The 20,315-nt window shown below is 35.9% G+C and overlaps 4 protein-coding genes across 6 annotated transcripts in view; 3 read left to right on the forward strand and 1 right to left on the reverse strand.

The window, feature by feature from the left end:
• LOC116017650 (nicotinamide adenine dinucleotide transporter 1, chloroplastic) overlaps window positions 1–1,307 on the forward strand; it is a 3,739-nt gene extending 2,432 nt beyond the window's left edge. Inside the window, exons 6-9 of the mRNA XM_031258272.1 lie at window positions 101–195; window positions 279–367; window positions 489–583; window positions 739–1,307. Of these exons, the coding sequence (XP_031114132.1) occupies window positions 101–195; window positions 279–367; window positions 489–583; window positions 739–975 (516 nt within the window). The 3' untranslated portion in view covers window positions 976–1,307. The remainder of the gene's footprint in view (window positions 1–100; window positions 196–278; window positions 368–488; window positions 584–738) is intronic.
• A 4,770-nt stretch (window positions 1,308–6,077) lies between these two features.
• On the forward strand, window positions 6,078–12,057 carry LOC116017249 (kinesin-like protein KIN-14I). The gene is made up of 18 exons (XM_031257795.1): window positions 6,078–6,504; window positions 6,680–6,846; window positions 6,934–7,077; window positions 7,197–7,439; window positions 7,540–7,608; window positions 7,889–7,957; window positions 8,147–8,227; window positions 8,352–8,483; window positions 8,586–8,667; window positions 8,785–8,880; window positions 8,978–9,151; window positions 9,243–9,349; window positions 9,442–9,620; window positions 9,794–9,952; window positions 10,052–10,305; window positions 10,392–10,555; window positions 10,672–10,854; window positions 11,069–12,057. The coding sequence occupies exons 1-18, from the start codon at window positions 6,387–6,389 to the stop codon at window positions 11,687–11,689; spliced, it is 3,042 nt and encodes a 1,013-aa protein (XP_031113655.1). The 5' UTR covers window positions 6,078–6,386; the 3' UTR covers window positions 11,690–12,057.
• Window positions 12,058–12,388: 331 nt separating this feature from the next.
• On the forward strand, window positions 12,389–13,389 carry LOC116017251 (chaperone protein DnaJ-like). Its single transcript, XM_031257799.1, has 5 exons — window positions 12,389–12,580; window positions 12,685–12,772; window positions 12,855–12,931; window positions 13,024–13,080; window positions 13,200–13,389. Exons 1-5 carry the CDS (start codon window positions 12,473–12,475, stop codon window positions 13,257–13,259), a joined length of 390 nt encoding a protein of 129 aa, XP_031113659.1. The 5' UTR covers window positions 12,389–12,472; the 3' UTR covers window positions 13,260–13,389.
• Window positions 13,390–13,430: 41 nt separating this feature from the next.
• Window positions 13,431–16,980, reverse strand: LOC116017250 (probable polygalacturonase). 3 transcript variants are annotated; one of them, XM_031257797.1, is made up of 7 exons: window positions 16,738–16,980; window positions 16,551–16,586; window positions 15,624–15,941; window positions 15,196–15,316; window positions 14,904–15,078; window positions 14,732–14,802; window positions 13,431–14,456 (listed from the first exon to the last, which is right to left on the reverse strand). In XM_031257797.1, exons 2-7 carry the CDS (start codon window positions 16,551–16,553, stop codon window positions 13,777–13,779), a joined length of 1,368 nt encoding a protein of 455 aa, XP_031113657.1. In that variant the 5' UTR covers window positions 16,554–16,586; window positions 16,738–16,980; the 3' UTR covers window positions 13,431–13,776. The 3 variants fall into 3 exon arrangements, with proteins under 3 accessions (XP_031113657.1, XP_031113658.1, XP_031113656.1); XM_031257798.1 differs by having other exon boundaries at window positions 16,734–16,980; XM_031257796.1 differs by lacking the exon at window positions 16,551–16,586 and having other exon boundaries at window positions 16,738–16,979.
• Window positions 16,981–20,315: the final 3,335 nt, after the last annotated feature.

Below are 20,315 nucleotides of genomic sequence, written 5' to 3' on the forward strand. Positions count from 1 at the left end.
GGGGGGGGGGGGGGGGGGGGGGTATATTCTTGCTATTCAATTGAAGTAGCATTTCCATTTCTATTTCAAGATTGAGAGATTTGTTTTTGATTATCTGTAGACTCAAGGAATGAGAGCTGGTGTTGTGCCATATAGGGGTACATTATCGGCTCTAAGAAGAATAGCTCGTGAAGAGGGCATTCGTGGGCTGTATAGGTTAGTCTTCTATTTGAATGTTTGAATTATGCATCACATAAGTAGTTAAGCTTGTTGATCTCTTATGTTTTCATTGTTGTCAGTGGTCTTGTGCCTGCTCTGGCGGGTATTAGTCATGTTGCTATCCAGTTTCCAACATATGAGAAGATCAAGATATATTTGGCTGATCGGGGTACTTGGTTATTTTCGTTTTCCCTTTTCATTTGCTTAGAACTAGTTACTGTAGCAATATTCCTGAATTATTCCCTTGGGAAGGATCAATATTGACACTGCTTGATTTCTGGTGACATTAGATAACACTACAATGGACAAACTCAGTGCCGGCAATGTTGCTGTTGCATCATCAGTTTCAAAAATATTTGCTTCTACAATGACATATCCACATGAGGTCTGTTGGTCCTTTATCATTTGCCTTCTTCTGGTTACAACTTTGAATCGAAACTTATTCACCATCTTAGTGAATGACACAAATGAATGGAAACATTACCAATTACCGACTGTCTTGGGTATTATTATATTTGACTAGTGTAATTTAATTTGTAGGTTGTGCGGTCAAGGCTTCAAGAGCAGGGCCTACACTCGGAGAAACGCTATAGTGGTGTGATTGACTGCATTAGGAAAGTTTTCCAGCAAGAAGGCATCCCTGGTTTTTATCGAGGTTGTGCTACCAATTTAATCCGGACCACACCAGCAGCTGTAATTACCTTCACCAGTTTTGAGATGATACACCGTTTTCTAGTTAGAGTGTTCCCCCCTGATCCTCAGCCACAACCACTGTGAGGATCAATATCGTCATGCATTGGAAATTAGTATGGATTGAGTTAGTTGGCTAGAACAGAATGTGGCCTTCCGTATAAGCATCGTCAATCGTCATGGGTAAATTAAGGGTTTTGGCCACAATAGAATCGCAAGATTGAAATTGCGTGGGTTTTGGCCACAATAGAATCGCAAGATTGAAATTGCGTTAGGATACTGTAACACACCGCTGCCGATACTGAAATGATAATGATGAAAAAAGTGTTAAGATGCTATAGACAAATTAAACTACATTTTGGTTTTTGAAGATTTGTTGAATTAATAATGATGCATTATATTTTTAGTTTCTTTTGCTACTTGCCAGTTGCCATTTAAATATGCAAACGTACTACATGTCTACATCCTATTCGTGTTTTCTCAATTTCTCTATTGCAAATCAAGAGGTAGATCGAACCTTTGGATAAACATATACGGACCATGATTTTTTTTTTTTTACCGTCTAACTTATTAGATCATTTACTAAAAGTGAATTTTGGTGTACTAAGGGTGTGTTTGGTTGACAGATTTTGGTATAAGGTATGGGTATCAACGTGATTGTTATTGTTTGGTTGACATGTTTTTAGAATACTTTGGGTTTAGAATACCCCATTAATTGAAAAACATATACTCGGGTTTTATTTCCCTTCCTCCTTTCTTACCCAACTATTAATAATCATTCATATTTCACCTTATTACCAAACATACAAAATAGTTTCATCAAAATCCATTACTCTTACCAAGTATTTGATACCCATACTGATTCTGATTCCATGTGCAAATCAAACACATCCTAAAACATTTTATAATGTCAACTATATTTCATTTACTAAAAATAAAATCCATTTTTAGTACATTAAAAATATATTATAATATGGACTATATTCCGGTGTAACGATTACCGAATGGGCTATGGGATATTTCAATGTCAACTTTTCTTTTTTGGTTTAAATGGGCCTTATCTTTCCTCCTCAAACCAGGGAAAGAAAATGAACAATCATTATTATGGTCCACACACAAATAATGTACATTCCTACACAAATAATATATTTTTAATATATTAAAAATGTACATGGAAATACATTATTTGAGCACTGAAAATATATTATTTTATATAATATATATTTAATACATAAATAATGTATTTTTAATATATTAAAAATTTATTTTTTGTTATAATTCATACAACATTTGTGTAGACCAAATAATTTGCCGGAAATGAAAGAGTAGGTAGTATACGTGGAATACTAGTATGCATGCATAACAGTAGAAATTAAGCTAAGGAAATACGATTCGATAATGTTGGACACGGAAAGGGCGCAGTGGGTTTTCATCATTAGTTTGGTCGGCTCCAAAAGTTAAAGCATTGCATTGGAGTGCCTATACTTTGATGATTCTTTGGGAATGGACCCCCCCTCCGGCCTCCTCACATGATGATTATCTCCAAGAAACAGGAAAACCATATGATCATATGATATGATGCATCCCATTAATTAATTTCCCTTCAACCCCTCCTTTTCCCTTAATTCCACTTCACCCACTGCACATTACAACTAAAAAACAACGTAACACCCCATCATTAAGCTCCAATTATCCACCTTTTCGTACATTAATACTACCCGCCCTCAATTAACAACTAACCATTTCATTTCATTTGCACCTAGCTAGCTAGCTAGCTTATGCTTAGCTGTAACCCCAACTTAGCTTGCTTGCGGCCAACCCAAAAGCAAAGCCGATGCTCACCGCTATCATGATTTCAACACAGTTAGTTATTCTTTCCCTTTATTCTTTTAATTTTCTCTTCTTCTTTTTTGGATGGTGAAAGGAAAATATCACTATTCAAAAAGTGTGTACGTACGGAGTAAATCTTGTCTTCAAATGATCAAAAGAAGTTAAAAAGACCAGCAGGCTGCTTCTCTTGGAAATCGATGGAACTTGTAAACTTGTTATTACTGAGTCTAACAATCTGACCGACTTGGCTTGAGCGGTACATTTTCTCTTCTCTTCTCATGCATGACTCATGACATTTCCTCTTTAATCTCCATATTCTTCTTTTTGTAAAGAAATAATGAATGAATGAGGAAGCACTATTCAAAAGATAAAGTAGAGTATGACTTAAGTTTAGGCCCAAACCATATGGGTATATAGCTACAGCGCAGCCCCTAGCTTTTAAGTACGTAGCAGCCAAGAAATGGGGTGTCTGGGGTCTAAGTTTCTATCCATCTGACAACACTAAACCAATCCAAAAGAAACCTCAAGCATACACACCCTCAGATAGACTATAAATTTTCCTTGTCATCTAAAAAAAAAACAACTCTCAAATCTCCGATATACCTTAATTCTTAGAGGTTTAACTTACGTATCACCTAGAGTCGAGTCGATGTGAGTTTGTATCAGTGAGGCTTTTGGGTGGGTTGTGAGAGGATGCAAAAGAAGATAGAATAAAAAGAAGAGGGTAATGATTTGTGTGTGACTATGTTATGATATTGTTATTACCAGAATGGATAGAAGATGATGAGGATATTGGATAGGATGCTCATCCACCAAAACAAAGAATCTATGAATTACGTTACAGTTTGTTTATGATTCGCCGTAGACTCCGAAAAGGATACAACGTGCCATTGTCGGCATTGTGCTCTCTGCCATTATCATTTTTTACAGCCCTCTTTGTGCTTCATATTCTGCTCAAATCGCCATGCCAACAATGCATGTTTTCATATCAGACCATCATATATACAAGACTTTTAATACTGAAAAAGTGAATATATATATATATGTTTCACCTCAACTTCCCAAGCCTATATCAAGAGCAACGGCAATAATGTCTTCCTGAGTGTGACCCTGATCTTGCCATTCAACTGGATTGATGAGACTTCTTAACTAATCATAATTCAATCCCCTCTACACTTCCTAGACTCCAACTGGTTGAATCCTAACTACACCATAAAAGTTAATTAGCTATTCTCATAATAAGAAATGCATATGGTTATCTAATATAATAGATGAATTATGTCCAAAGAAATGAAATTCCTGTATATAATAAAGTGAAAGAGCATTTTTAGCTACCAAGGACAAGTATATATTAGATAAGGTTAGCAGTTTGATTTTCTTTGGAAGTTGTCAATTGGCTTTATTAATTTGAGACGGTCAACTATAGACAATATAGACTGATTTGCCTCATTGTGATTCTTTTTGTCGGTTAGGCCCACAAAACAGATTTCGCCCAAAACACACATTCAGATAGCAATGACTATTTTTGTGTAAATATAATGAAAGATATATACTCTCAAAAAAAATAATGAAAGATATATATAATTTTGGTATAATAGTTAGAGGTGGAATTATAGCTGTTACTATAATCAATCAAATCGAATCACTTTTTTTTTTTTATGGAGTTTCGAAATGATTGCTTAAAGTAAAATAGTGGCAAAGTCACCCCTCTTGGTACCCAATACAAAATACTATGGGAACCCTATAGATTATTAATTTATTATAGGTTGGTAATGTACTAATACATACCCACTAAATATATGTATATTTTAAACAATAACAAATCAAAATTGGAGTAAATAATCATTGATATAAACATTCTTTAATAGTATGTCATAATAACTAATTAAAGTAACGACTCATTAAAAATTAATGTGAATAGTTCTTTTACTTAATTTTTTTATTTTCTATCGAGCTTTAAAAAATATATCAATTTTTTTTACTCTTTTCATTCTTTTAATAGATCAGATATATAATGAAAAATTTTACCTCGTAAATAAATATTTATCATTTTTTTTGAGTTTGTCAATGTGATACCATTGTAGGCCCCTAGGAGATGGTTCCTTTGCTTTACTACCAAACTGCAACCAAATAGGTTCGGTCGTCCTTAACCTAATATTTGAATTTTGGAACGTTACTACTCGGTGCTATATTCTTACTTCAAGAAAGCTCAACTGCATCCTATGTATGTATTTTACCAACTGTATGCAATTCTTTTTTTAAAGACATCATAAATTGCACTCATAAATCTGTAGAATAAATAGTGTGTATATATTCATTATTTCCCTATGAGATTAATAGAGCCTCGTTTTGAATCACTTAGATTCAAATTCTTATATAACCGCTACAAAAAAATTTTAAGTGCAATTGTTCATTTACCATACGATTTTCTTCAGGGTTGCAGGTTCTGTCCGGTCCACATCTTAAATATGAGTCTGGACAGAGTTGAAAGGGGAAAAGGCTAAGACTGCCCTCATCCCTGTCAATATGGGATTAGCAAAGTGATGTAGCATTTGCTATCAAGATTTTTTTTTAATTTTTTTAATGATGAGGTGAGTTGTAAATTTGCAATCGGTAGAAAGCTACTTCTGCAACTTTTGTACTTTTTTAAATTTTGTTTATTTACTTTATGTTTTTTTTCTTTTTTATTTTATTTATTTATTAATGCTTTAAAGTGATGTAATATTAAAAATAGATTGAATTTGCAAAGATATAGTATGAATAGTAAATGATTTGTAAATTGTGTGATGTGAAATTAAGATTATTTTTTAGAATAAGAGATATTGACAGGGATAAAGATAACCTAACAATATAAAATTGTGAAGAAATGAGAAAAAAAGACAAATGGACAAGTAATGAGTTAAATCGTGGCGTGGATTGCCAAGTAACTGTTCCTAACGAACCTGAAGTTTACAGACTGCCAACCTAGTACGTACGACGTGGGTCGTTCTTTAAAACAAAACTACCAGATTTCTTTGTATCTACACAACACAATTTATACCTCATAGCCAGCCTGCAATTCAAACTGCAAACTAGCTTTCACCTTTTACACCAAAATTTGTATACATTACTAATTAGTTTATTACATTTTCCATTAAAAAAAAAAATATGACAGTTTCCTAAAAAAACAATCTTTGTGGATTTTGTATTAATGCTAAAAAATCTCTGAACAAATTTGGTTTAACTAAATGATATGGAGGGAAGGAGACGAGGCAGAGGTATGGAAGGAGGTTCGGAAAGATGTGGGCGAGTGGGGGAAAGAAAGAAGGATATATTCAAAGGAGGGAAGCACGTTGTGTAGTATAAAGCAGCAGGCCAGGGACTCGAGAGAGAGAGAGAGAGAGAGAGAGAGGGAAAGGGGAAGTGGGGAAAGGGAAAAAGAAGAGTGCCAGTGAGGCCAGTATAGTGTGCAAAGTTACAGGCCGGGCGGGACTAATCTTCTGGAGCAGTAGCGTACAAGAAAACTTCCATTCCTGCAACTTTCCTTTTCAAAGCCTCTTAATTTCTCAAGATTTTCCAATATCTTACCTGATGTTGGGAGTTTGAAGTTTCCATTTCCGATCAGGGAATCAATTCTTCAATTCAGAGCTCTTAAGTTTTTGTTTTTAGTTTATATAATATAATATAAAATGGCGGCCGATGGAGCATTCTCGTTTTCCGTTGTGTCCGTGGTGGAGGATGTTCTTCAGCAGCACGGGACCCGATCGCGGGGTCTCGATTTGGACGCCCGTCGAGCCGAAGAAGCCGGTAAGTTCGATACAGAATTCATGTTCATTATACCTTGTTTATGTTTATGTATATATGAATTCTGTACTTTTATGAAGTCAAATTCCCGCTTAGCTTTTTCCATTTCAATTTTATCTCCAAACCATATATTATTGCTTCCAAAGAAATGATTTTTACCATAAATGGATGCCTGCAGCAATAAGGAGATATGAAGCAGCGGCGTGGCTGAGGAAGATGGTGGGAGTGGTGGGGGCAAAGGATTTGCCAGCAGAGCCCTCTGAGGAAGAGTTCAGGCTGGGGTTAAGGAGTGGAATTGTTCTATGCAATGTGCTTAATAAGATTCAACCTGGAGCTGTTCCCAAGGTAGGTTCAATTCTTGGTATTTATTATTATTCCCAGTTGAGATTTTGAGATTGAGAATGAGAATTGAAGTTGATGAACCCAAATCAGGTGGTTGAAAGCCCTAGTGATGCTGCATTGCTCCCTGATGGGGCAGCTTTGTCTGCATATCAATACTTTGAGAATGTCAGGAACTTTCTGGTGGCAGTGCAAGAAGTAGGAATTCCCACTTTTGAGGCATCTGATCTTGAGCAAGTAAGTCAATTCTACTCTGTCAAGTCTCATTTCTGGGATTTTGAAATTGCTGATCAGTTCAGTTTGGGGGCATCTCAATTCTCAAGTGAAGTGATATGACTAAATTGCTGGTTTATCAGGGTGGGGCACCTTCTAGGATTGTCAACTGTGTTTTGGGTCTCAAATCATACAGCGAATGGAAGCAGTCAGGCGGCATTGGTGTCTGGAAATTCGGTGGAAATGTAAAACCCACCACCACATGTGCTAAACAACTGACCCGCAAAAATTCTGAGCCGTTTATGAGCTCATCTTCTTCAAGGAATCTGCTGATGAATGAGAAATCTCTGAGTGGTGCAGGAACTGAGACTGAAACTAATAGAATGGTAGTTACTAGTTAGGCTTTGCTGATTAATTTAGGTTCACTGCATGAATTGTGACACTGAATTCAAGGAATTTTTTATCCGAGTGTGATTGTTTTTGCAGCCTAGCTCTTCGTTGAGCATGCTTGTTCGTGCAGTTCTTCTAGATAAGAAGCCTGAGGAGGTTCCAAATGTAAGTTTGAACTATATATTTGAAGGAAATATCTTTCCTAGACACAAAATATTTAGCTTTCTACCCAGCATCCTTTTGTTAGTTCCTGTCAAATCTAGAGATTGTGATCCAACCTTGGCTGGGGTTTACTGCAGATCTGCTTAGGGTGTTAGTTGTCCAATTAAGAAATGAACACTTTCTGTTTGGATCTTAATCAATTAATAGGATTTTGAAGTTTTCTCTGCTGTGTTCATTTCATGCCAACAGGTAGTAACTTCTTTTTTGTGCAATCTCTTTGCAGCTTGTGGAGTCAGTGTTGAGCAAAGTTGTCGAGGAGTTTGAGCTTCGCATTGCAAGCCAAAACGATGTGGCAAGTTTCTTGACTGCCAGTTGAACATCACTGCTTTCTTGATGTTCATTACAGATTTTATCCTTCAATTTCTATTTTATTTTTGCTTCTTTATACTTCTCTCTTCTTGTACTCTCTTTTCTGCATGAGTGCATACTTCGGTTCATACTTTGTACGTAGTCTGATGCGCTTCTTGATGCGCATATCCAGCAAAGGCGAGCAACTCTCAAGGATTCAATTATTTCTCATGTTAACAAGCCAATTACTAAACAAACTGCTGGGATCACCAAGGTAATCTAGCTGATGTATTTTGTGAGTTGTGGAGAGGATATTAATAATTCCGTTGTGTTCAATGTGAATTGGTTTGTGAATTCAGCCACTCATACTTGCAGTTTTCTTCTTCTTTTGCATTAAGGTTGAACAAAGAAACATTAATGTAATGAAAAAAGAGGTTTTTCAGAAGAACAACAATATCATTGATGAAGAACTTCAAAGAAGATGTCTTAAACAGCAAATGGTTGTTGATGAACAGGAAAAAGGTCTTAAGGTAAGACACTAAGACATAAAACTCTCTATTCATGATTTTGAACCACCCCCTACTCTTGAACTCCAAATTTGACAGAAAGAGTATTGGTTTAACTTCACTTAGGAGTTGAAACAAACTCTTTCCACTACAAAAGCAGGTGTACAGTTCATGCAAATGAAGTTTGATGAGGAAATCCACAACATAGGTAGGAAATGTTCCTAATTTGTCTGCCAAATTTACATTTTAGATGTCAGTTCCTGGCTTTCTTCCCCTCTGGAATTCCTTGTCAGTTTTTCAGCCTAATGGCATCCCTGCTTTGTAGGTCTGCACATACACGGCTTAGCTCATGCAGCTTCAGGTTATCATAGAGTTCTTGAGGAAAACCGCAAGCTTTACAATCAAGTCCAGGACCTTAAAGGTACTATGTTGTTTCTTTGAAATTCTTATGATGCAAGTTACATTTTCTTCTGGTCTTGAGATGAAAAGGTTATACTTTGATTTCAATTTTCAATCAGGAAGCATAAGAGTTTACTGTAGAGTAAGGCCTTTCTTGCATGGGCAATCAAGCTATTTGAGTGCCGTAGATCAGATTGAAGATGGTACAATTACAATTAACACTCCATCCAAGCATGGGAAAGGACATCGGTCTTTCAATTTCAACAAAGTATTTGGACCATCTGCCACTCAAGGTTGGTAAACATTTTGTGAGAGGCTTTTATAATACTAACATTACCCCTATTTCACCCGTTGATTAGTTCTACACCGTTTATCTTTCTACAGGGGAGGTGTTTTCAGACACACAGCCACTGATTAGATCAGTCCTTGATGGTTACAATGTCTGCATTTTTGCATATGGCCAAACAGGATCAGGGAAAACATATACCATGGTTAGATATGAAAAGCATTTTCTTGTCAAGTACTAGAGATTAAAGTATGTTTCGACTTTTTGTCTGTGCTGAATTCTATGCTTTGTCTTCAGTCTGGACCGAAGGATCTCACAGAACAAAGCCAAGGGGTAAACTATAGGGCGTTGGGCGATCTATTCCTTCTTGCAGAGCAAAGAAAGGACACTTTCCACTATGATGTGTTTGTTCAGATGATTGAGATATATAATGAGCAAGTTAGAGACCTCCTTGTTACTGATGGTTTGAACAAAAGATATCCTCCACAGAAATGATACTAATTGATGTTTTTCTTACTGATTCCAAAGGTTTTGTTCCCGCGATTATTAGGCATATAGGCTTAATGGATAAATGATAGTTTTCTTACTTTGAAATGAATACACATAAACCCCGCATTCTTCATGATTGGATTCCTTCATCTGTTATTACATTAGAAATCCGCAGTTCCTCTCAGGGACTCACTGTGCCAGATGCTAGTGTGGTTCGTGTGACTTCAACTTCAGATGTTATTGATCTGATGAACCTAGGACAAAGGAATCGTGCAGTAGGGGCAACGGCACTAAATGATCGAAGCAGCCGCTCTCACAGGTGCTGCACACTGTTCTTTTTTGTTCTTCACTTCCTCTTTGAAGTTCTTAAGTTCTGTTATTGGGGGTAATGCTGACTTCATGATTTTGCATTGCACAGTTGCTTAACTGTTCATGTTCGCGGGCAAGACCTGACTTCTGGAACGATTCTTCGTGGTTGCATGCATTTGGTTGATCTTGCTGGAAGTGAGAGGGTCGATAAGTCTGAAGTCACCGGAGATAGACTAAAGGAGGCACAGCACATTAATAAATCTCTTTCTGCTCTCGGTGATGTAATATCTGCCCTTGCTCAGAAGAACGCACATGTCCCTTACAGGAACAGCAAGCTTACACAATTGCTTCAGGACTCCCTCGGTGAGGATGTATAGCGAGTGGATCATTAAAGTTTGTTCTCGATTTCCCTTTCAGAATTTCACCGGGTTTTTTTAATGGTGTTTTAGGTGGACAGGCCAAGACACTGATGTTTGTCCACATAAGCCCCGAGCCTGATGCCATTGGAGAAACAATCAGTACGCTTAAATTTGCTGAGAGAGTGGCTGCTGTGGAACTTGGTGCTGCAAGAGTAAACAAAGATTCTGCAGATGTAAAAGAGCTTAAAGAACAGGTACTAAGTGTTTGTTTCCTCTTTCTTGTTATGGTATTATAGGAAACTAGAAGAAGTGATTTTACACTGTCCAGACAGCAGCTAATGTTTATTGAAAAATCACATTGTTGCATCAGATATCTGTTCTGAAAGCTGCGCTAGCGAAGAAAGAAGCAGAACCAGTCTCCATTCAACATAAGCTTCAGAGCAGCCCACATATCATGCAGCCATCATCTTTCCAAACTAATTTACATGGCAAAGATACACTGGCAAGTTCAAACAACCAGAGGAAACCGATGGGCGAAGTAGATTGCATTGAGGTAATTATCTTTGATAGCCTTTGCTTGTCGCAGTTGTTATCTTCCAGATATTTGTTACTGGTGTAGATAAAATGCTTTAGAATCCACCCGATATGTTGAAAAGGAAACATTCTTTTTAGTAGACATGATTTATGATTCTCGTGAGATGAACTACAAGCTTCTTGGTTTGTATTGGATTCAGTTGTTTTCATATGAAAATTCTTGTCATTTGCAGGTGAACAAGAAGCCTGCATTAAGGGAAAAGAGGCAAAGCTTTGATCTTGATGAGTTACTAGGAAATTCCCCTCCATGGCCACCGGTCAGCAGTCCCGGTGAGAACTATAGAGAAGATAATAAGCTTGTTAGCTCGGGCGAGTGGGTAGACAAGGTCATGGTGAACAAACAAGAACCCATGCAAAGAATGGAAAGCCCCTTTGGCTGTTGGGAGTCTGAAATGGGCAACATGTCTGACATTTTTTACCAGAAATACCTCACAGACTCCTTCAAATCGCTCCCAAAAAAATCGTGTAACCTGTTCCCTGACAGCAACCATTTTGACATCACGGCTGCTGATGATCTGGATGAACTCGATGCTGCAACGAGCGATTCATCTGAACCAGATTTGCTTTGGCAGTTCAACCATTCCAAATTGGGCAGTTTTGGCAATGGCATGGTATCAAATGTCCCAAAACCAAACATGAAACCAATGAAGAGTCCAGAACCTAGAACCAAGCCTAACAAAACAGGCCCTTCACACTCAAGAAAGCCTAGCGGTGGAAGTGGTCACAATCCTCAACGCGGTGGAAGGCAGGCCATTCCTGCTGAACTGAACCGTAAAGCTGGAAACAGGAAGTAGATAAAAAAGTGTTTAGAGAATGTGAGAAAAACTGTTTCTGATTCTTTTATTTGTTCCCTTGTTTTTAATTGGGGAGTGAGAGAGAGATAGAGAGGTTTGTGTAGAGCTTTTTCTGGCATTTTTTCTGCTGTCCCACTTTATTTTCTTTGTTCCTATTGCTTACATACTCATACCTGTGAGTACAGCAACCCACCCCCCAGTTGCCTGTAGGTTTGCTGTATAATTTTTGAGTGTTTCCCTTCCTTCCTTGAAGATAACCAGTGTGCAGAAAAGGTAATTACCAGTGTAGTGTATACCATGTTTCAAAAACAATGACATGTAAATTTCCACATACATACAAGTATGATGATTTTCTTTCTTACCCTTTCCATTTTACCTGTTTAGTTTACTATTCGAATGATGTGACTTTTGACACGTGTTATAATTTTTTATATTCATACAATATTGCTTGTGAATTTATCACTATATAAGGTAGATAAAAAGCCAATGGAACACCACAGTTTGTTGAGGGAAAAATGTGTGATTGTAATCAAATCAGATGTTGAAAGTTGCAGATGTTCTGCAGTCCCCCTCCAAGGTATCTCAGCCACACCAGATTTTGAGGTCAGACAATTAACTTCTGGAACCTTCTTCTGAGTCAGCACACACACAATTCACTTTTTCTCACACTAAAAACTCAACATATTAAACCAAATTTGCCAGAATGCATACAACATACACAAACTGCTTCCTCAGTACTGCATGCTTCTTGCTGAAATTTTCTGGGAATTGTTGTAATAATACATGGAGTTGATGCGTTCCAACGGAGAATCTTGTTATTATTCTGTGCTTGGAATCTGTAAACAAGCTTCGGATGCTGAAATCCGAGGGGCTTACAGGAAACTTGCTCTGGTATTCTACTGCATATTCATGATCATCGTCTTGAATGCCGACTTCATTCTTGGTTTTGTTTTAATCTGTTTTTTTTTTTTTTTTTTTTTGGGTGTGTGTTCAAGAAATGGCACCCAGATAGATGTGTGAAAGATCCTGCAATTGTTGGACAAGCAAAACATAAATTCCTTCAAATTCAAGAAGCTTATTCTGGTAGAGTGAAATGATACTACTTTTTCATGTGTATGTATGTCTATTAGTGGATACATATATTCACCATTGTTATATATTGCAGTTCTGTCCGACAAAGGGAAGAGATCAGTCTATGATGCTGGGTTACTTGACCTGTTGGCAGAGAACAGTGATGATAAAGTTAGTTTCTTTTTACTTTTTTTTTAAAAAAAATTATTTTTTGTGTGTTCTGACAAGCTCAAAGCCTCTGGTTTTTATCATCATTTGAACAGGAATTTTGTGGGTTCATGCAAGAAATGGTGGCAATGATGGAAAAGGAGAAATCTCAGGTAACCTAGTTCTGCAACATTCATATAATTTAAGGATTCCAAATGATACATGGTTCATCTTACATTAATCTTTTATTTTTTTTGAAAATATCTTACATTAATCTGGGTTGTTTCTGTAGGCTGCAAGTAGTTTGGAGGATCTACAGAGCATGTTGCAGGAGATGATGGAAGGGGCTTGACAGATTCAATCAAGAAAGCCAGGAAACAGCAGAAAGAACACATTTTAATTTTATGCTGTCATGATGCTTCAATTCATTTGAATCAAGTTGGATTTTTATGCACTTTTTGCCTATAAATATTGCATAATAGTAAAATATAATATGGCAGAATTCAGTAATACTCAGTATATAGATTCTCACAAGATGGCAGTTTTATTGCAACAATATCACTTCACTATAACACCTCTTTCACCTGACAAATCTTTGAGCTGTTCCAATGTGCTCAAATTTACAATGTGAAATAAATGACTAAAAGCTGGAAATAAATGGACAGGAACAAATATCTGAATGAACTTCGCTACCAAAACTTTTCTTACATGAACAAAGAACTGATGCTGTACACAGGTGATGATCTGCAATGTCAATAATTTTGCTTGCCCGAGCTTTACTGATTCGCGTTTTATTTGGAGTATACACCAGCAAAGAATTTCATCTCATTGTACAGATTCAACAAATAGAAAGTGTATTGGGAGGATGATTAAAGGATTGCAACTTGAGTGAATGGACGCAAAAGGTAGGTGCAAGTTGTTGAATATGTACCAGAAATCGGGTTCTGAAGCTCCGAGCAAGGCTCGGGTGAGACATTCAAAGAAACGCCAGACACAGCGTAGCATATCCATTGCGGTGTTGAAGTGTCGGGCGAAATGGACAAGTAGATATCTGAGAGGCATATCGAGGTGAAGGGAGATTCAGGCAATCCAGTGAAATTTCCGGCTGTTGAGATATTTGTTCCAACTATGTCCTTGAAGGTGATATTGCTGACCACAGGATACGCGTTAGGATCAAAGTTGTCATCTGGATGTGTGTCAACGTAGCCCGTGGCTTTGATTCCCACCGAAACATTTTCCATTACCACACCAGACAGAATAATGCCCTGGATATAACCGCCCCTCCCTCTAGCCGTCTTCAATTCAATCCCCACAAGTGATTCGTGAAGGTAAAGGCTCTCTACAAGTACATTTGAGATGCCACCTGACATTTCACTACCAAACGCCACGCCAGCCCCCTCAGTAGACTGCACCCGAACCTCTCGAATGTGGACATTTTCAGTCGGTTTCCCGTAGGCAATTCCATACTCATCCCAACCACTTTTGAGCGCAATAGCATCCTGACCCATGCTAATGTTGCTGTTTTCAATGCAGACATGGTTGGAAGAATCTGAATAAAAGGTATGAAATAGATCAAATTTCCTTTACAAAATTTCAAATTTAATGTCCAATTTCTGCATCCTTAAGGGATAAAAATTTATCAATTTTTAGCATCTTAGTAATGCAATGCATAGACCAAAGCTGTACTTAAAGTGCCTATCAAAGTTATGTCTCAGGCTTACAAATGTAAACTAGGTAACACAAGCAAGGACAAATCTCCACTTAAAATAGAGATATAATCGTCCTCAACATTCGAAAAGATAAAGCCAATGTATTTCAGCAAACCTGGGACAATGCCATTAGTGTACGGTGACTTGGACGGAGAATGAACCGTTATGTTCTGAACAAGCACATTACTGTAAAACAGTAAATAATTCTGTGAACTTCACCAAATACACACAATGTTTACGAAATCATAAATACAGATAGCACTAAGAAGGCACATTAAACACGGTACCTGCAATATGCGGGGCGAATGTTCCAAGCAGGAGCATTCAAAAGGGTCAAGTTTGAAATAACAACATAACTAGAACTGATGAATTCCACCAGATGGGGGCGACTGTAATTCAAGGCATGCTGATCAAACTGTTCCCACCACACGGAACCCTGCCCATCAATAGTTCCATTATTGCCTGCACAATGAATTGACATAAGCGAGGTGCAAGATTCGTACAAAACTAATTAATCACCACTGCCCCAAAATTAAAAACAATTATGTACTTGACCACCTTAGGGTAGAAATTTCTTGCCTGTTATCACAACATCTGTCACATTGGTTCCGGTAATCAAGCTGCGATATCTTCCACCGGGTACCTCAATACTTCTCCCATAAGATGGCAAGGGATCAACTACTTCCCAATGACTGTAATCCTGCATAGGAGACAGATCCATGGAAAAAATGTCAATTTCACCTCCACACTCAAAGCTGCAGTGTTAGCAAAGCTGTTATAACAGTCGAAAAGTAAAGCCATTGATACTTCTTTATAGCAAAGTATGTTAGTAGTTTCTCTGTTTCTGATGTACCAACATAAATGCAAGGAAAAAAAAAAAAAAAAAACTTGATAAGAATGTTCCAATAAAGATGGTAGTAGCATAATCTCTTGCATATAATCTTAATGTAGGACATATTCTTTATTATTTTCATAAAAGAAGATGAAATTGAGTTGTGAATCCTGACCTCTGATCCAAGAATAATGGCATCTTTCTCCAAGAAGAGTGTGAGGTGACTAGTGAGATCAATAGTTCCTGTCAGCCACTTGCCTGCAGGAACATAGAGCTGTGCCCCACCCTTGTCTGTGAAGGACTTGAGATAAAATATCGCATTCTGAAATGCTACAGTGTTTAATGTTTTCCCATCCCCCACAGCCCCAAACTCCAATACTGAAACACTGTGAGGTCTGGGTTTCAAAGGTTTATTCAACTTGCATTCTCCCTCAAATTGAGCTTCAGTGTGTTCTACACCTTTGCTCAGCAACAATATCAAAATCAGAAATACCTGGAAAGAACAATTCAAGGAAGTCAAAAAGGAAAAGGAAAAGGGAACTTCAATTAAAACATCCAACATATCAATTCTAAATGCTTTTGAAAACATAGGCAATGCCTTAAAGAACTCAACTTGATAGGCCAATGAGCATGAAACTAGTTTAAGGTCAAAAGTATAAAAAAAGATGAAGAAAGAAACAGCACATGGAAATAAAGCTGGAAAGAGATATGAATTCCAAACTTGTGCTAATGTAATGATCACATTGACTCATGAATATTGCACCTGTAACAGCTAGCAAGCAGATCACTCAATAGCCCCTCTTGGGCAAAATGTTTAACCTAAATCCTACCAATTGACAACACTGCAGTCACCACAAAAGAAATTGAAGAAAATGCAGAACTTTAAGATTAGCAACATCACAAAATCCTGAATCTACCATTTTTTAAAATCTCCATCAGAAACCAGAAGACAATGTGGATCAAACAATAAGCCCCAAAACACTCAAGCAGAACAGATCAACTCAATATCAAAAGAAATCAGAAAAAAAGCATCAGTCTTGAAGCATATCAAGTAACCCCTCATCCTCAAAATTTTGCAGAAAACAAGAATGACAGTACAAACCATGTTCTGAAGTCAATTTCAAGCACAGCCTCCAATCTGATAAGACAAGAGAGAAGCACTAAATTCATACTAACACTGGACTTAACAGAAAATGTTAGAGATACCCAAAGCGGAAAAAAAAAAAAAGGATCAGGAAACATCAACTCAGCTAGTGTTAGCAGAACCACAAAAAAAACAACGTACTTACTAGCGCCTTCATGGGGTTTCTCTCTTCTTCTCCCATTCAGCAGTAAAAAAAGTCAGTCCACCACCGCCCTGTAAGAAGCTTCAAACACTTTCGAGCAGAGTGAAGAAGAAGAAGAAGAGAGGGCGCTTGTAATTTTATGATATCGGTGCTATTGACGACAAGGAAAAAGGAAAGACCGAGTGATCGAGTGGCAATTAAGATGGAATAAAATAAGAAAGAATTAGTCCGTATATTGACAAATATTATTATAAATTAATACAAAAACAGTGTGAAAAGAGGAGGCAACACCGCATATAAGAAGAAAACAATATAGAAACAAATCACTTGGAATTTCGGACCACCGTATTAACAATAATTAACCTTATAATATGTTTAAAAAAAAATCATAATATTTTAATATCATTATTATGCTTTATCCACTCAACTATTATTTTAAAATAAAATTTGTAATATTTGTCATCAATTCCTCTAGCTAAACAGTAACATATTACTAAATTCAAATTCATATTGACAACAAATCCAAATTTTCTCGTTGGCTACTATGTTATCAACACGTTGCAACATAATTGTGTGTTTTATTGACCCCTTGAGTTGATTTAATAGTCATAAAAGTCATCATAAATTAATAAACTTCATCAAGAGAGAAGAGACGAGTTCAAATCTTGCGAATAGAAATTTTTATTCAATTATTTTAAAAAATTTAAATATCAAAATTTACTTGTCATGTAATACATGTGAGTCCGAGTGACATGATTCATTTGGAGTTAGCATAATTCAACCTTTTTCACCCAGAGTTGTGTGTTTTATTTTTCGTAAATTTTTTTTAATATTAATATTATTAATATGATGGTATTAATGTCATAATTAAGAGCATAAAATGGGGGATTGTGTGTGTGCGGGGACAGGGAAAGTAGCATGGAGCGGAGAGGAGAGGACAGGAGAGTGGGGGCCACAAGAAATGATGAATGAGGATAGCTAGGCTGTCATCAATGAGTTTCCACTTTCCATATCAAAATGATAAGAGTGAACCCCCACAATTCCTACCTCTTTCAATTAACATAACACTAGCAAGTAACCTTATGACAACAATAAATAAGTACTACTAAATCTTCTTTTTATATTATAATAAATAGTTTCAACAATATCACCAGTATGTATTCGACAAATCGATTAGGATTAAATTCAAGATGTTATTATTGATATATACTAGTATTTTCGCCCGTGCGTTGCACGGAATGGATTTGTTATAATATTTTAAGAATATTTGGATCGATATACAATTATATAAATTATAACATCGAATATTGTATAGCGCAATTGATGAAATTGGTTGGATCAATTATGTTGTCTGTGTTTTCCTTGCTTGAATTAGAGCAAATAATTGTTCAATTACCGGTGCGATGCACAAATAAATTTTTTATTATATATTTAGATAATAAAAATAAATAAAATTATTTAAAAAATTCTAATATTGAACGTGTACATTTATTTGATTATAAGATTAGTGCAAAAGTATAACTCAATTAATTGAAATATATATGACTTGTTTGTCTACAAATATCTTAAAAAGATCGATATGTAATATGACTTATGTAATTATATTATTACTAAAATAAATATGAGAAAAATGAGAAATAATTTAATTATAATTATTATAAAAATAAATTCAACGACCAGTGTTATTATCATAATAATTATTAGGCAACTATTATTACTCAATTACACTAATATATGTGCAATTATACTTTTATACCTTAAGTATATTAATTTTCACCCTATCGCATTTAGTTTTTCTTCCTCCTTCATATTTGAATGAATTAATTGTAACTATTATAAAAAATCTAACAGTCATGTTTAATTAATTTTTTTTAAGTTTTTAAATAATTTTCAGTCAATTAGTAATATCCATTCCCTTTTTCAATTTGCCTAATTTTCCTTTTCCATTATGATTTTTTTATATTTTCAATCAATTAGTAAAATCAGTTTTCTTTTTCATTTTCTCTTTAATATTGTCTGGGCGGAATTTCACAAAGGATGACTGACTCGGGAGAAAGCCACATACAATTGACCCTGACTAAAGACCGATTTTTTTAGCAATAACCCAACGTGAGTTAGTATTTGGCATTAGCTTTTGTTTATAGTCATGGCATATGCAAATATCAATGAGAATTGTTTATGCTGGAACTTGAAGGACAATCAGTGGTTCTGCCAAATCAACATTATAGTAAGGCAAGACAGAATCCACGTGCTCCTCCCATAGAGTAACAGTGAGCCGACTACCCCTGAGTAGTGAAAACAACAATGAGCATGATGATGCCTAAATTTATATTTAAACAAATCAAAAAGACATCCAAACAAACACATACCGGGAGTCTTCAATGACAAAATCAATCAACCTTTGAGGATTTGAATTAACTTGGACAACTTTTTGCTCATTAATGAAAACAACACGGCCAATCAAATCTGCAAAAAACCAAACAAAAGATTTGCAATAAATGACCTTTTGTATCCTATATTGCGAAACTAAAATTTATATATTTTGTAGCAACTAAATATTTAAAGTATTAATAAGGATGCATGTATATTTAATATTATTTTGGTCTGATAAAATGTTTCTTGACAAAAGATTTAAAATTGGCATTCATGAATGTATACTATTAGAAATTTAGTATAACAAAAAGAAATAAAAACACCAACAAAAAAAAAAAGAAATAAAAACACATCTAGTATAGAATAAGATTTAAAGAAGAATTTACCAATTAGCAATTTAGCATATTGCTATCCACTCCTCCGGGAGCCTTCAATGTTTCTTGAACTTAACCACAAACTCTTTAGGGATTTGTAAATGGATACAAGTTCTCTGAAGAAAGAAAAAAAATATTGTAATGCTCTCCAGGTTCAAATATTAAATATGGCTACAATGTTCACTACAAAATGCCAACCACCGCAAAATTTACAAACCTTTTTTCCTCTAATTCATAGAACAAAATTCGGGCACGATATAGTCACAATCTGCTCTCCCTAATTTATATACACTTTTAAACTTAATAGCATTTACCTGGGAGTCATGGAGTAAGCACTCCAGTGTGTGTTGGTTGATTGTGGAATGTGGATATTCCCTTGACAAATAACAACGCATTAGCTGGAGTCTAATACAACTCCTTCTCGTCTTGGGAGATAGGTCGAAAGCAGAGACAAAAACAGATCCCATTAGTGAAAGAACAATATTGTTGAAAGATTTGCGTGACAATATCGTTTTACTATTTCGATTTGTGTGAGTAGGTTATAAAATTTCTAATTGATGAATGTATTTATAATACGAATTAGGAATTGTAGTATAGGAATTGTAGAGGAATTGTAGTATACGAATTGTATTGGAATTGTAGTATAGGAATTGTAGAATAGTAGACTTCATTTTGTAGGATTGGATTTCGTGTTTTAATAGCANCGGAATGGATTTGTTATAATATTTTAAGAATATTTGGATCGATATACAATTATATAAATTATAACATCGAATATTGTATAGCGCAATTGATGAAATTGGTTGGATCAATTATGTTGTCTGTGTTTTCCTT

Source organism: Ipomoea triloba, chromosome 4 (genome assembly GCF_003576645.1).
Source record: "Ipomoea triloba cultivar NCNSP0323 chromosome 4, ASM357664v1".
Classification (NCBI taxonomy): domain Eukaryota; kingdom Viridiplantae; phylum Streptophyta; class Magnoliopsida; order Solanales; family Convolvulaceae; genus Ipomoea; species Ipomoea triloba.

Bases quoted from the DNA above. Each gene is read 5' to 3' on its own strand.
- LOC116017249 (XM_031257795.1), top strand. From the start codon at position 6,387: ATGGCGGCCGATGGAGCATTCTCGTTTTCCGTTGTGTCCGTGGTGGAG. The intron at 7,958-8,146 runs GCAAGTTTCTTG...GCGCATATCCAG, and splicing joins TTGCAAGCCAAAACGATGTG to CAAAGGCGAGCAACTCTCAA. The intron at 9,953-10,051 runs GTGCTGCACACT...TGCATTGCACAG, and splicing joins CGAAGCAGCCGCTCTCACAG to TTGCTTAACTGTTCATGTTC.
- LOC116017250 (XM_031257796.1), bottom strand. From the start codon at position 16,773: ATGGGAGAAGAAGAGAGAAACCCCATGAAGGCGCTA. The intron at 15,079-15,195 runs GCAAGAAATTTC...TTCATTGTGCAG, and splicing joins GACAGATGTTGTGATAACAG to GCAATAATGGAACTATTGAT. The intron at 14,803-14,903 runs GTACCGTGTTTA...ACTGTTTTACAG, and splicing joins ATTCGCCCCGCATATTGCAG to TAATGTGCTTGTTCAGAACA.
- LOC116017251 (XM_031257799.1), top strand. From the start codon at position 12,473: ATGGAGTTGATGCGTTCCAACGGAGAATCTTGTTATTATTCTGTGCTT. The intron at 12,581-12,684 runs GTATTCTACTGC...TGTGTGTTCAAG, and splicing joins CTTACAGGAAACTTGCTCTG to AAATGGCACCCAGATAGATG. The intron at 12,932-13,023 runs GTTAGTTTCTTT...TCATTTGAACAG, and splicing joins CAGAGAACAGTGATGATAAA to GAATTTTGTGGGTTCATGCA.